General features: G+C 37.5%; 1 protein-coding gene across 3 annotated transcripts in view; it reads right to left on the bottom strand.

Annotated features, from left to right (window-relative positions):
- UNC13C (unc-13 homolog C) overlaps nt 1-13,451 on the bottom strand; it is a 612,857-nt gene that overhangs the window by 173,956 nt on the left and 425,450 nt on the right. For all 3 annotated transcript variants that reach the window (XM_060618476.3, XM_060618475.3, XM_060618477.3), the window contains exon 22: nt 12,757-12,842. In XM_060618476.3, coding sequence (XP_060474459.1) covers nt 12,757-12,842 — 86 coding nt within the window. The remainder of the gene's footprint in view (nt 1-12,756; nt 12,843-13,451) is intronic.

Raw genomic sequence — 13,451 nt, forward strand, 5'->3', positions numbered from 1 at the left:
CTGAGGCCTCCCACCAAAAGCCTGAAATGGCTTGGGATAGCCATGTGAGTGAGCCACTGGGGAAACAGATTCTCCTGCCCAGCAAGCCTTCAGTAACTGCAGCCCTGGCCAATATCCTAACATGACCTCATAGGAAACCCCAACCAAGAAACTCCTCTCCCATAGAAACCATAAGAGATACTATGCATTTATTTATGGTTTAAAACACAAAGTTTTGACATAATTTGTTACAAAGCAATAAATAACTGATACGCTAATCCTAAACTTTATACTTTTTGGGTAACTGCCTGAAAGTTTCCCTTTTGCTATTTTGGTGTTATTGCAGGTGATCCCTTCATTTTATTCTTTATGCCCATCTAAGATATAAAGAAATGATCAGCTAGTGAAGTAGGCATGCTTTATGAGGGAGAGAAAGAGAATCCAATCTCCTGCCTTATATTTTCCAGAGGACTCATGTTCAAACAGGAAAAAAAAAAAAATCACAAGACTCGAGCTGTACCAATCTCAACAGTTAAAGGCCAGCTATGTTCGTGACAGCAGGGACCCTGAATTAAGTCAACAAAGAATTTCAATTCAGAGAGTATCTAAAAGAAAAATGTGACAAAGCTCAGTATTTCTCAGGAGGTCAGATGGTCAGGTTGCCCATCTGAACCCTTGGATTATTGGCACGCACTACTTACGGTTTTTTATTTCAATACCAAATTAATAACAGGACTATGTCAAATACTGCTAGAATTGTCTTGCTAGAGCTTGAGTCTGGGTAGAGAGAAAATTACCACAAAAATCTTTATTGCTATTTATAAATAGCCATGTAACAATTTAAAATATTTGCACAAGTGATGCTCCATCTCTTGGTTCTAAAAAACCAGGTCACTGGGCTTTTGGGAAATCATTTCCATTTACCTGGGATTCTGCTAAAGTTAAAAGACAGACTTAAAAACCACTGGACTTAATTTCAGAACACACATGGGGTGTGTTTGACAAATGGACCTGCTTGTGCTGCTAGTGAGGCCGCATCCACAGTGTAAGTTAATTTAGACCTGTTTCTTCTGTGTGATTACTTTTTGAGTCAGAGATTTGGGAACCCAGAGAAAGTGGCAGTCCATTTAATTAGATTTTACTCGAATACACTCATTTCTGTCAAAGGAACACAGTATATTACTCAGGTCAACATATTTTAATTATCTTTTACTGAAATAGATTATAAGGTGAGTTAGTAGATGGTTAAAGGTTAAGATGAATAATAGCATTACAAACACTCCTGAATGCCTATTTTTCCTTCCTGTTATTTTGAAGCTAAATATTTTAGTCAGCTTGTTCTAGATTAATTACACACAGTTTACCCTCTAGATCTACTCCAGAAATACAAAATAAGTAGTTACAACTTAATTTGCAGGGGGAGAGGTGCTACCAGAGAGGAGGAAACTACGAAATGCATTTAGTGTAAATGTGAAAAGGGTTCTTTGCTTCCAAGTTTAGGTCATTTGAACTAACACTGATACTTTCCTTCACAGTGAAGATGAAAGGAGGCAAGAATCCCCTAAATGTCTAAAAAATACTATGTTTAGAAGGTGAAAAGCAAAGGGTAATAAGCTCATTTCTATTTTCCATTTTATTTTCCTTTATGTTTGTGCCCACATGCCCACTGCCAGTTCACCGTGTAAGCAGGATTTATTTGTCATCCCCACCTAGCCCAGTTTTTAATTTTAATGCTTTTCCTTTCTTATTTTGATTTCAGATTTTTGTAATAAAGTATTTTTTTTAACGTTTATTAATTTTTGAGACAGAGAGACAGAGCATGAACGGGGGAGGGTCAGATAGAGGGAGATACAGAATCTGAAACAGGCTCCAAGCTCTGAGCTGTCAGCACAGAGACCAACTTGGGGCTCGAACCCACGGACCGTGAGATCATGACCTGAGCCGAAGTCGGCCGCTTAACCGACTGAGCCACCCAGGCGCCCCTTGATTTCAGATTTTTGTAAGAGATATCTAACATGTCCCAAATACCTTAGTGAATTCAATCTGTTGGAAAGCCCTGAGTGTACCAATTTTCAAGAGGATGATAAAGAAGGGGGAGGGGCAGGCAGCAGTAGGAAGGAAAGAACAGAACAGAGGGACGTGTGTCCATCACAGTCTTGTCCTCGTTTTCAACGGTTACTCTCAATGATCTCTATTTCCACAATAAATGCCATGGGAGACTTAATGTAATGTTTTTAGATTTTTGATTATGTAGCTTGAAAGTTGATTTTTATTAATCAGCCTGTGAAATCTGTTTGATGGCTAAAATTTGGTTCTGAGAGTTTTGCCATATGTTTTGTGTGCTATGCTTACTAATGTAAAATAGATCATTATATATAAGATTAGGTTATTATATATATTATTTGGTTAACAACTGAATCTCAAAGGCTTATGTAATAAAAGGCATCCTGATCAACTGAAGCCTTACTATGCTATTTCCAAATACTAATATAAACAATTAAACTGATGAGTAATATACTTCAATATAGAATGTTCTGGAAACCATATAGAAAGTTTTGACAAAGTGCAACCTTTGGTCCTAATCAAGATGAAACTCATTCTGAATTATGTAGTTAACCTACACACAAATGCATATGTACAGAGTTCTGTCCACCTTGGATTTTCATCCAATGATTATTTACTGAGAACCTATACCTGCTACATTTGTGCTAAGGATTGAACATGGTCAATATGGTCCCTTCCTCCAAAGAGTTCATAATGTCATATAATTGAGAACATCACTAGTAAGACCACTCATTCTACTTAAAAACAATGAAAATGTTTATTCTGTAAAACATATATCAAACATGGTCAACAGTTAAATATGTCAAAGTTTTGCTGAAATCACCAGCTAAAGTCATAATGATAAGATTAATAAAACATAAGTAAATGGTAAAGCTAGTTATCCACCTTCTATAGTATTTGGCTTTGCAGCATTTTATGGTACAAAGAAGCATTCGAGCACCTGGGCGGCTCAGTTGGTTAAGCCTCTGACTAGATTTCAGCTCAGGTCATGGTCTCACAGTTCATGGGATCAGGCCCTGTGTCAGTCTCTGTGATGACAGCACAGAGCCTGCTTGGGATTCTCTCTCTACCCCTGTCCTACACTCTCTCTCAAAATAAATGAAAAACATTAAAACAGTAACAACAACAACAACAACAACAACAACAACAACAACAACAACAAAAGAGCATTAGCTGTTTCAGAATGCATTGAATTTTGTCCTACTCAAAGAAATAGTTAAAGATATAAATATTAGAGGAAATTTATTTGCTTTTATTGGATTATGACTCCAAGGCAAAAAAAAACTGAAAATGGCTTGATCTGAATGCAATATGTGTTTGTATTTTTCTTTTGAACAGGAGATTAAACAAAATAAGCAATTTTTCATTCTTTTGTAACAGAGGTTCATTTTCATTTATATTATTGAATACTCCATGGACTTTCCTTAACCTAAGAGTTATATTCCTTCTTGGCTGAGTCATCAATATCTTCCCTGTCATTTTTATCCTATTGAGTTTCATGCTACTGGACTTGACTTCCTTCTTTTATTTCCTTGAAAATTATGATTTTTAAAATTTTCTTCTTTTTCTTATTATCTTAATTTTTCTTCTATTCTTCTTTTCTTATAAATTAAAACAATGATAATCTCAAAATTTAGCATGCAACAGAACCACCTGGAGGTCTTGTTTTATTTTTTTTTATTTTTTTTTTTTTTAATTTATTTTTGGGACAGAGAGAGACAGAGCATGAACGGGGGAGGGGCAGAGAGAGAGGGAGACACAGACTCGGAAACAGGCTCCAGGCTCCGAGCCATCAGCCCAGAGCCTGACGCGGGGCTCGAACTCACGGACCGCGAGATCGTGACCTGGCTGAAGTCGGACGCTTAACCGACTGCGCCACCCAGGCGCCCCTGGAGGTCTTGTTTTAAAAACAGGCTGCTAGGGGCCCCGTGGGTGGCTTAAGCATCTGACTCTTGATTTCACCTCAGGTCATGATCTCACACTGAGTGTGGAGCCTGCTTAAGATCTTCTCTCTCTCTCTCTCTCTCTCTCTCTCTCTGTCTTCTCCTGCCCCCTGGTTGTGTGCATGCTCTTGCTCGCTCTCTCTCTCTCTCTCTCTCAAAACGTAAATAAAAAAATAAATAAAAAATAAGAAAACACACTGCTGGGCCCCACCTTTTGAGAACCACCTGGCCTAGTGGATCAGGAAAACTTAAATACAAATAAATACACTTTGCTCTTGCCTTTATTTTTGGGGAGAGTGGGGGAAAATATAAAACATATCTTGTTCTTGCCTTTATTTGGGGGGATTGAGGTACAGATGTAACACATGATCTCTCAAATAAACTGTCCCATCTAAACTGGTACATTAATCCAGAAATCTTATTTCAGTTTACAGAGGACTGATGTGAACTGCCACTGAAAATTCAAATGAATAGAACTATTCATTTGCAGTAATGAGTACTGAGAATTAGTGATTTCAGTTTTGTTTTCACTTGTTGTCCAGTAATCTAGATTTGGAATTCAGCGTGAATATAGATTAATACAAATTGGTAGGATGTCACAGAAATGAAGGTGGGGCTAATAAACAGGGTATAACTGGAAGAAATTGTTTATAATTAATTAAGGAAGTATAGCTTGTACTTTATGGTAAATGTACCATCTTTTCTTACCACATGCAAATGCATGAGCAACACACACATGTACACACATACTGAGTTTCTGTGGGTAAACCAAAGTATTTAGGTTTTTTTCACAGCTATGATTATTAAACACTTCTAGAACTGTCACAACCACATGTGGTGAAAATAATTGTTGGGAAATGTTCTTTTTTATATGAGATTGTATGAGGTTTGTGTGACTGTACTGAATTGTCAATGGAAATCAGCACTTTGAGAATGGAACATACAACTATGCTTTCACCTGTATGTAGACACACGCTTATACTCCTGTGTGCATTCATTGGTTCAGAACATTTCTATTATGTGTCAGAGGAAGGAGAGAACAAAAAATGAATAAGAGCTCAGGGCATAGTGACTCATGTATTTATGAAGTGTAACACATGAACAAATGTTATAATTGGAAGTATTATGGGAGAATAGGGACCAAGTACTTATTTCTCTCTGAGAATGCCAGGGAAAACTTAACATAATAAGAAATTCTGAACTTAACCCAGAAGACTACATGAGTCTTTGTTAGGGATGGTGATTAGGGAAAAGCTTGGGTAGGGATGGGGGGGCATTAGGCACAATGTCCTGAGGCAGGAACTTTTAAGAGGATTTCAGAGAAATTTCAAACATGTGGATGTAGCTACAGCATAAAACGCTAGGGCTAAAACTAGGTACAGAAAGAAGAGTAAGGTACTGGTCCAGGCTATGCTAAGGAATGTGACCTTTATCTAGTGGTCAGGGAGGCATCTAGAAAGGAAGAACCCTATCAATTAAAGTGAAAGCAGAAAATATGTGTATCTAAACAAGGACAATAGTAAGAAGCATAGAAAAGAAGATTATGGGGGTGCCTGGGTGGCTCAGTGGGTTAAGCGTCAGACTTCGGCTCAGGTCATGATCTCACGGTCCGTGAGTTCAAGCCCCGCGTTGGGCTCTGTGCTGACAGCTCAGAGCCTGGAGCCCTCTTTGGATTCTGTGTCTCCCTCTCTCTCTGCCCCTCCCCTGTTCATGCTCTGTCTCTCTCTGTCTCAAAAATAAATAAATGTTAAAAAAAAAAAGAAAAGAAGATTATGGAGGAGAATTTAGACATAGAACTTATAGTATCTATTTGCTAATTAGATGCAGAGGAGAGAAAGAAGTCAACCTTCACTACCCAATTTTTAGCTTAGGCAAATGGAATGATACTAATGCTATTTTATAATATCAGGAAAGTGAAAGTGTCCTCCAGTACTGTTTAACTGTCTCTGTGGTATTCTGGTAGTCATCCTTAAAGTACCTAAATCTTAACAAATAGCTTTTAGAATAGGAAAATGACTTATTAGTCATATGAAATAGAGGATAGATTTTTTTTTTCAGGTACAAGACATTATCTGTTCCAAGCTAATATTTTCACAAATAAGTATTATGTTATTTCTTTGAATCATTCAAAAGTCATGTTTATTTTTTTAATTAAAATTTTTTTTAATATTTATTTATTTTTGACAGAGAGAGTGTGAGCAGGGGAGGGGCACAGAGAGAGGGTGACACAATCTGAAGGAGGCTCCAGGCACTGAGCTGTCAGTACAAAGACCAGCGCAGAGCTTGAACCCACGAACCTTGAGATCATGACCTGAGCTGAAGTTGGACACTTAACTGACTAAGCCACCCAGGCACCCCAAAAGTCATTGGCTTCTTGAAAAGAGTAATACTGAAAATTTTCAACAGGATGAGGGAAAGACATGTGCTCTCTCTCCTTTGTTAAGAAACACTCACATCCCTGTTACTCATGGACCTTTGAAGAATGTTAGATAATGGAAAACAACAACAACAAATAGGTTGACTATTATTGCTGTAAGAAAAGGAGGCCAGAGAGATCCTTTACAAAGTGCTTTCCATCTCTGCTCCATCCAGAGTCTTTGAAGTGTATAGGTACAGTATATATGGGCATAGTGTATAGGTATAGTTTTAATCTCTGTCATTCAAATAACATTAAGGAAGATTCAAAGTAGGAAGTAGTGGAAAAAATAAATCCATTGTTTCTAGAGAGATTTTATCAATGTAGAAATTAGTATGAAACTACTCTTCTCTACTAAAAAAATGAAGATCAAGATAAATTGACAACCAGTGGCTTGTGAGGGTAGACTTGAAAATCGGCAGAAAACTGCTGACAAGTGTACCAGAAAGGTGATAAGTGTGAAATAATGGTTTGAAGTAGACTAAGCATGAGGTAGAGCAGAAAGATGTTAAGTATGAGAATACTCTAAGAGAGGTTAGCAAAATTCATGGGACAACAAGTCAGTTCTTCTGGTATAGTCAAGGTAGTCAACAAGACCAGTAATGATGTAACCATGCCTTTGTGTTCTCCTTGTCTTTGTGGCTACAATGTCAAGGGCAATGCCCTTAAATGCACAGGGTGGCCTGACATTTGGGTGAAGAGCAATAGAGATCAAACTTTTTTCGAGAGAATATCATAACAATAAATATGAATGGAGTAAAGAACTTTCAGAAGGTACTCAACAGGCAAATATTTTAATTTATAAGTTAAGACAAGATGGTGAAGGGAAAGTTTAAGGAAGAATTAGCAGCAATAGTTAGGCTTACTAGGACGATGAGCTGCTGAAAAATTACAAAAACAGGTTTGAGAATCTTCACCCATTGGTGAGATTCAACGTAACTTAGTAGCAGACAACCAAGGTCAGTAATAAAAAGGCAAAATGTCCAGAACTATCGCTTTACTTTAACTACAGCATTTAATCCTGGCCATATTCAGTGTGTGGTACACCAACCAGCTGGGTATCAGCTCAGATTACGTTAGAAATGAAGAGAATCCTGCCTCCCGTAAAAGATCTACTCAGTCAAAGTCTGTTTTCACAAGATTCCCAGGTAACTACTGGGCAAACTAAAGTTTGAGGAGCATTGGTATGAGAGACTTTACTAATGCCAGGTGAAAGATGATTCTGTGTTACATATTATAATTAATTTTATCTTGGCCTAAGTTATTAAAGTAAAACAGTAATTTTTAACCAATTTATTTTCAGTGACTTTTTCTATTCAAAGATTCATCTGAGAATGTGACCAATGCCTTAGGCACCCCTCTCCTATCCTACCCCCTCCTAAATGTGGATACAAATTTCAGAACATGACTTGAAGACCAGCCACAAACCCCAATTTAAGACTAAGTGTTTAAAAGAATCCCAAACATTCTTTTTTTTTTTTATTTTTTTTATTTTTTTTATTTTTGGGACAGAGAGAGACAGAGCATGAACGGGGGAGGGGCAGAGAGAGAGGGAGACACAGACTCGGAAACAGGCTCCAGGCTCCGAGCCATCAGCCCAGAGCCTGACGCGGGGCTCGAACTCACAGACCGCGAGATCGTGACCTGGCTGAAGTCGGACGCTTAACCGACTGCGCCACCCAGGCGCCCCCCAAACATTCTTTTACAGAGCTATTAATTAGAAACCACCTGAATCCTTGTGGACCCAATCTACCATCTGGCTGTTATCTTGGGGCCTAGCAGGGTTTGCTCTTAATAAAGGCTGTGAAGACACAGACATATGTTATATAATCAGTATCCTGAACAGGACTGTCCTGATTTAAGAATTGGCAGGCAACCAAATCTGTGCATACCAACATGACAAACACAATGTCTGCAGTCAATAGGAATTACCAATTAAACATTTTAGTCACTTATAGTCATCTAAACATTTTGGTGGTATTATAAATCATTTCCAAGTTCTTGTTTACTAAATTATAATCCTTAAGGTTGTCATTATGGCTAGTATTTGTTGAGTATTATTTTGTAGGAAACTATTCCCCTTATCTCCATACCTCTGTGTCTTTTTATTTCTTCTTACAATAATTTATGGGGTAGGTATTTTTGCTGCTTGTTTACAAAGATGGAAAGTGAGGTTTATTGAGTTTAATAAATTGTCCAAAATCAGAGCTAAGAAGTTAATGGAAAGTAGCAGAGTCTGAACCCAAACCTAGGTCTAAATTACTACAAAACCTACATTTTGTACCTGCCAGGGTAAAGACTCCAAGAGTTTTTAGAATAAATTATTTAGAAACAATTCCACAAAACCAACTTTGTTTCACCAGGTTCCCCCTTCTATGCTCTCTTTTCCACAGAAAGTTCATCTTTTTTTCTTTTTAATTGGTAAAATCATTTATTCTGGGTTCATTCAATAAATTATCACTATAGTGATCAAATGAATTACTGTTTATCAAGCTTGTAAGGTGATTAATGTCAAGGGTTAAAAAACAAAATAACTTGGCTCATATAGATTGAGTGAAGTTGGAGAAAAGATATTTGATTTTAAATTAGATTAATTCTTTTACAGCAGGTGACGAGTTCATGAAGAAAAGCAAAATGCTGCAAACAGCTACAGGTCAAAAAGTTCTATCTAACTGGCTCTTCTCTGTTGACCTGACTTCATCACAGGTTGCTCACAAGTTGGGCTCTGATGCTTTAGTCACATGTCGAACTATGTAGCCCAAATTATTTAACGCCAACACAGAGTCTTTCTAGGTCAAGAGCTGGAAGCACTACTCCATAGTCAGTAAATTTTAACATTTTTGAAGGCAAGTAGGGCGAGTAAGAATATTACTATCAATGTGCAAAAAGCCTGCCAGATGAATGTTTTTAAGTACATGCCCTCTACTCTGTGAGGGGCTGTTAGTCTTCATTTTCTCTAGTGATTATTATTCATACCACATTTTAAAAAAGGTACAGTCTTTTTCTTGAAGCCACTTATTAGGCTGAAAGAGTGTAAAGGAAGAAGGGAGAGAAAGTGGACAGATTCACATGCATTTGTGAACACTTTCCTAGAGATTTAAACTTTGAATGACCCATAAAGGAGATTGCTTTGAGACTCTGACAGATCTTTTCCCCTGTATAGAATAATAATGGCCCCCTCCAGTTAGCACAGTGCTTTCAAGTTTGCCAAGCACATTTAACCTATGCAATACTCACACCAACCTGGGGACTCTTATCACCCTTTTTATTGAAAAGAAAATCAAGGTTTGAAGAAGCACTAATTTCCAGGGTTGCCCAGCCCATGAGTGATAAAGATTTCTAAAGGTGGGTTTCCCAGTCTCAGGTATCTTGTTGCCTCCCAACTAACAATACCACAAATGTTTACTTTGAACATGGTAGTTATTCTTGTCTCCAAGGTTGTTTCTATAGGATTATCTCATTTGCAATTCATTTCAAGAAAACAAACACACAGTGACTTTCTCTTGATGTTCAATGCATACAAAGGTTGAAAAAAAAAATCTTTGCACTCAAACGTCTTCTCATCTGGTAGAAGAAGAAGTTGCATAAATCATTAACTGCAACCCAACATATTCCCTTACTATATTTACCATGCCTTCTTAGAAATATGTGTGAATGATCTTGGAGCTGATTTTTGATGATACAATCTCAGCATTTGGGGATACTGTTCCTACACAAAATTATTAACCAAGCCTCTAATCAAAGTTACAGATGCTCTCCTTTAGCATTCCTATTTTCAATGTTGTTGCAAACAAACACCAAATTTTTGGTATTTTAAATTCTTTAACATAAACATTATGTTTAGTTCTCTAAAGCAACTGCTTGTTTTTTAAAGTAAATATAACATAAAATATCCAATAGTTACACAAATGTTACTACATAAGCAAAGAGAGAACCTGCCTAAACAAAATGTGTCCTAGCAAGTAGTGCCATCTGGGAATGGTTCCTAATAATCAAATTCTTCAGAAATGTGGGCAGGAGTCTCCCTGCACATTGCTGGGCACTGTGATCCAGTGTGAACTTTTCACATCATGAAAAACACACAAAGATGTTGACTTGTTGGAATGTTCCCAAGACCACATGGTAAAAGAGGTTGCAAGTGGAAGTCTCCTTCTCTGCTCACTAATCTAGTGAGTTGGGATTACCCAACAAGTAGTTACTGAGTAGCTTCTATTTTGTAGGCATCACCTCAGGCAAAAAAAAAAAAAAATTGCATTGTGGTAAGGAAGACAGACTGTTAAGAAGGAATCAAATGAACACCAATAAATACACAAATAAAAGATAGTAATTAGTTCCTATACAGCCAATTAAAATAAGGTTATTCTTGGCAGTGACTTTAGATCCCAAGAGAATGATGTTAAAGTGAGCCACACATGGCTGCTTATGAAGACCGGTGGGGAGAGAAGTCAAGGCAATAGACAAGATGGTGGAAAAGCCCAAAGACAGGAATGAACTTAGAATGTGCTGAGGAAAAGAAAAGAACCCACAAAAACCCCACACATGACTTGAGGAACTCGGTGAATGGTTATGCCAATATTGCAACAGGGTACAATGGGAAGACGCAGGTTTTTATAGGACACATTAAGAATTCTTTAGTAATCTTACAAAGTTTGAGATGCCTGACAGACATTGGAGGAGAGTGGAAGAGTGTAAAGGATAAAAGAAGGGAGTACATGCTAGCTGAGGAACCTTAGTGGCCTAGTGTACTGGTGCTCCCCATTTGACTTAAGAGACTCTTGAATTTCAAAGAGAAAACTGAAGGAGATTGGTAGGAAAGGATGTAGTTGGTGGGAGACAGGCACAGAAGTAGAGAGAACAAGGCTGACTAATACAATGGAGAAGAAACATCTTATTGAAGAATAAGGAGTTTGTGCTTCTCAACAGTCTGGTTTAATTTTAAAGACAGAAAACCTCTCTATTTGTGGGTGGGAGAGCTGGACTTTACCAGAAAACTGGATATTAAAATCTACTGCGTGCCTTCTTTTTCAAATAACAAAAACGTCTATATGTTCCCTCTGTGTCCCCCAGCAACATGCTTACATTTTAGCAATGCTAAAAAAAAAAAACTAAAAACAACATGATACAATGAGCATGAACTCTGTACCAGTCTTACCCTATTAATCTGTTCTTCATATTACAGCCAAAATGCTTTTTCTAAGTTGCAAATCTGAACAAGACATGTACTTCTGAAATCCTTTCATTGTCTCTTATTTGTCTTCGCAGAGAGTTAAACTCCTCACCACATCCCACCAGGTCCTGTATGCTGGTCCCTGCTAGTTTTTCCAGCCTCTCTTCTTGCTATGTCTTGTTCATAGGGCCTGCTGAGTGCGATTTTCGTAAGCGTACCTTGTACTCACTCTAACTGCTAATACTCTGTCCTCTGCCGGGACATGAAAGAGATGTTTCTTGCTCATCTCTTCCCAGAACTAACTCCTACTTATACTTCAGGTTTTGGTCAAGATAACACTTCCTCAGACTAAGTGCCACTAGAAAGCCTACCTTGCTCCCATGTCCCAAATCTGATTTAGGTGCTTTTCCTCTAAACATTCTATCATCATTAGACTTGACCACCCCATACTTCTTGTGGCTACCCTCCATAATTTTGTTGAGGGCAGGGACCGTGGCTGTCTTGTTCACTGCTATATACTCCACACTGAGTATAGTGATGGACATTTAGCATCTAGGAGTTCAAAATATACTGTTGGACAAATGCAAAGAAAATTTGCTACTCGACTATAAGTTCCTAGAGGACAGGAACTCTAGACTGGTTTCCAGTGCTCTAACTCTAACCATAGTGTGAGTGCTCAAAGGATATGGATAGAATTTTTAAACTTAGAGTTCTATTTTAAAGAGCTCTATTTCCCTTAGAAGATTTAGACTGACTGAGAGCAGAGTTCATGACAAATAGCTTTGCCATGGTCTTTTTAAAAACTGGTCAGATTCTAATTTTCATAACCATGGGTACAATTTCCAAGTCTACCTAGACAAATTGCTGGACTAATTCTACTCACTCACGCCTTCAATATGGTCTGCTTTGGTAAATGAACTGCCATAAGGTATTCGTGCATCTGAGCATTGTCCTACAAGTGAAATACTTATTATGATCCTTCAACGTAGACAACTTGATTAAAAATGTATGCTTTTAGGGCTTTTAAAAGACTTTGAGATCTATATTTCCCAATAATGTAGAAATACGTTTTAGAACTAATCACTGCAATGTTCTATTCCATCAGTTCTTTACATTTAAGATCAAGAAACTAACATCACAATTTACTTAAAACATGTGTTCAAAGAGGTATAAATATTTGTAATTACCTTCTAATGCATATTTCATATCCTGAGCAAAAAGGGTCCACATAATTTCAGCACTTATTTTTCCCATGTTCAGTTCTTGAGGAAACCTAAAACCAAACACATATATTAGTGCATCGAAAAGAGAAATGTGCCTAAAAAAAAGCTTTACATATATGCCACAGTAATTGTTATATACCTCATAGATACTTTTATTTATGAGATTTTTCTTTATAAACTTTCATAGGGAAAAAGCCACATACCAGAGTACAGAAATAAATACAATTATTTGGTGCTGGGAAAACAGACTCCGTAGCATTAGCACCAAAGTGGTGCTTGGGGCTCGTGATGGATGTCTTAGGCTATGTGTTTGTTCTAAAAAGCCCTTTAGTTTGGTCAAGCACTCTATTTTCATATAATTCAATTTTAAAGATAGGGCATATGATTCTGAGTACCTGGTACTGCATAACAACAAAACAACACCTTGCATTCATCTGTTAGCCATTTTCCTTAAAGCAAACTTGAGTGCTTCCACTCTCTATTTGCTTAAAATAAATTATCTCCAGAAAGGCTCCTCACTTCTTGTAAAATGGCCCACTGTGAACCCATTAATCAGGACTCTAGAATTTCCAAGCAGCTCTGTGTTTTAGGTCAAATAAACTTTAGGACTAAGATTACTATGGCTGCTAAATACCCATTCTGTGTGGATGGGTTTTCAA

The sequence above is a fragment of the Panthera onca genome, chromosome B3 (assembly GCF_046562875.1).
Source record: "Panthera onca isolate mPanOnc1 chromosome B3, mPanOnc1 haplotype 2, whole genome shotgun sequence".
NCBI lineage: Eukaryota > Metazoa > Chordata > Mammalia > Carnivora > Felidae > Panthera > Panthera onca.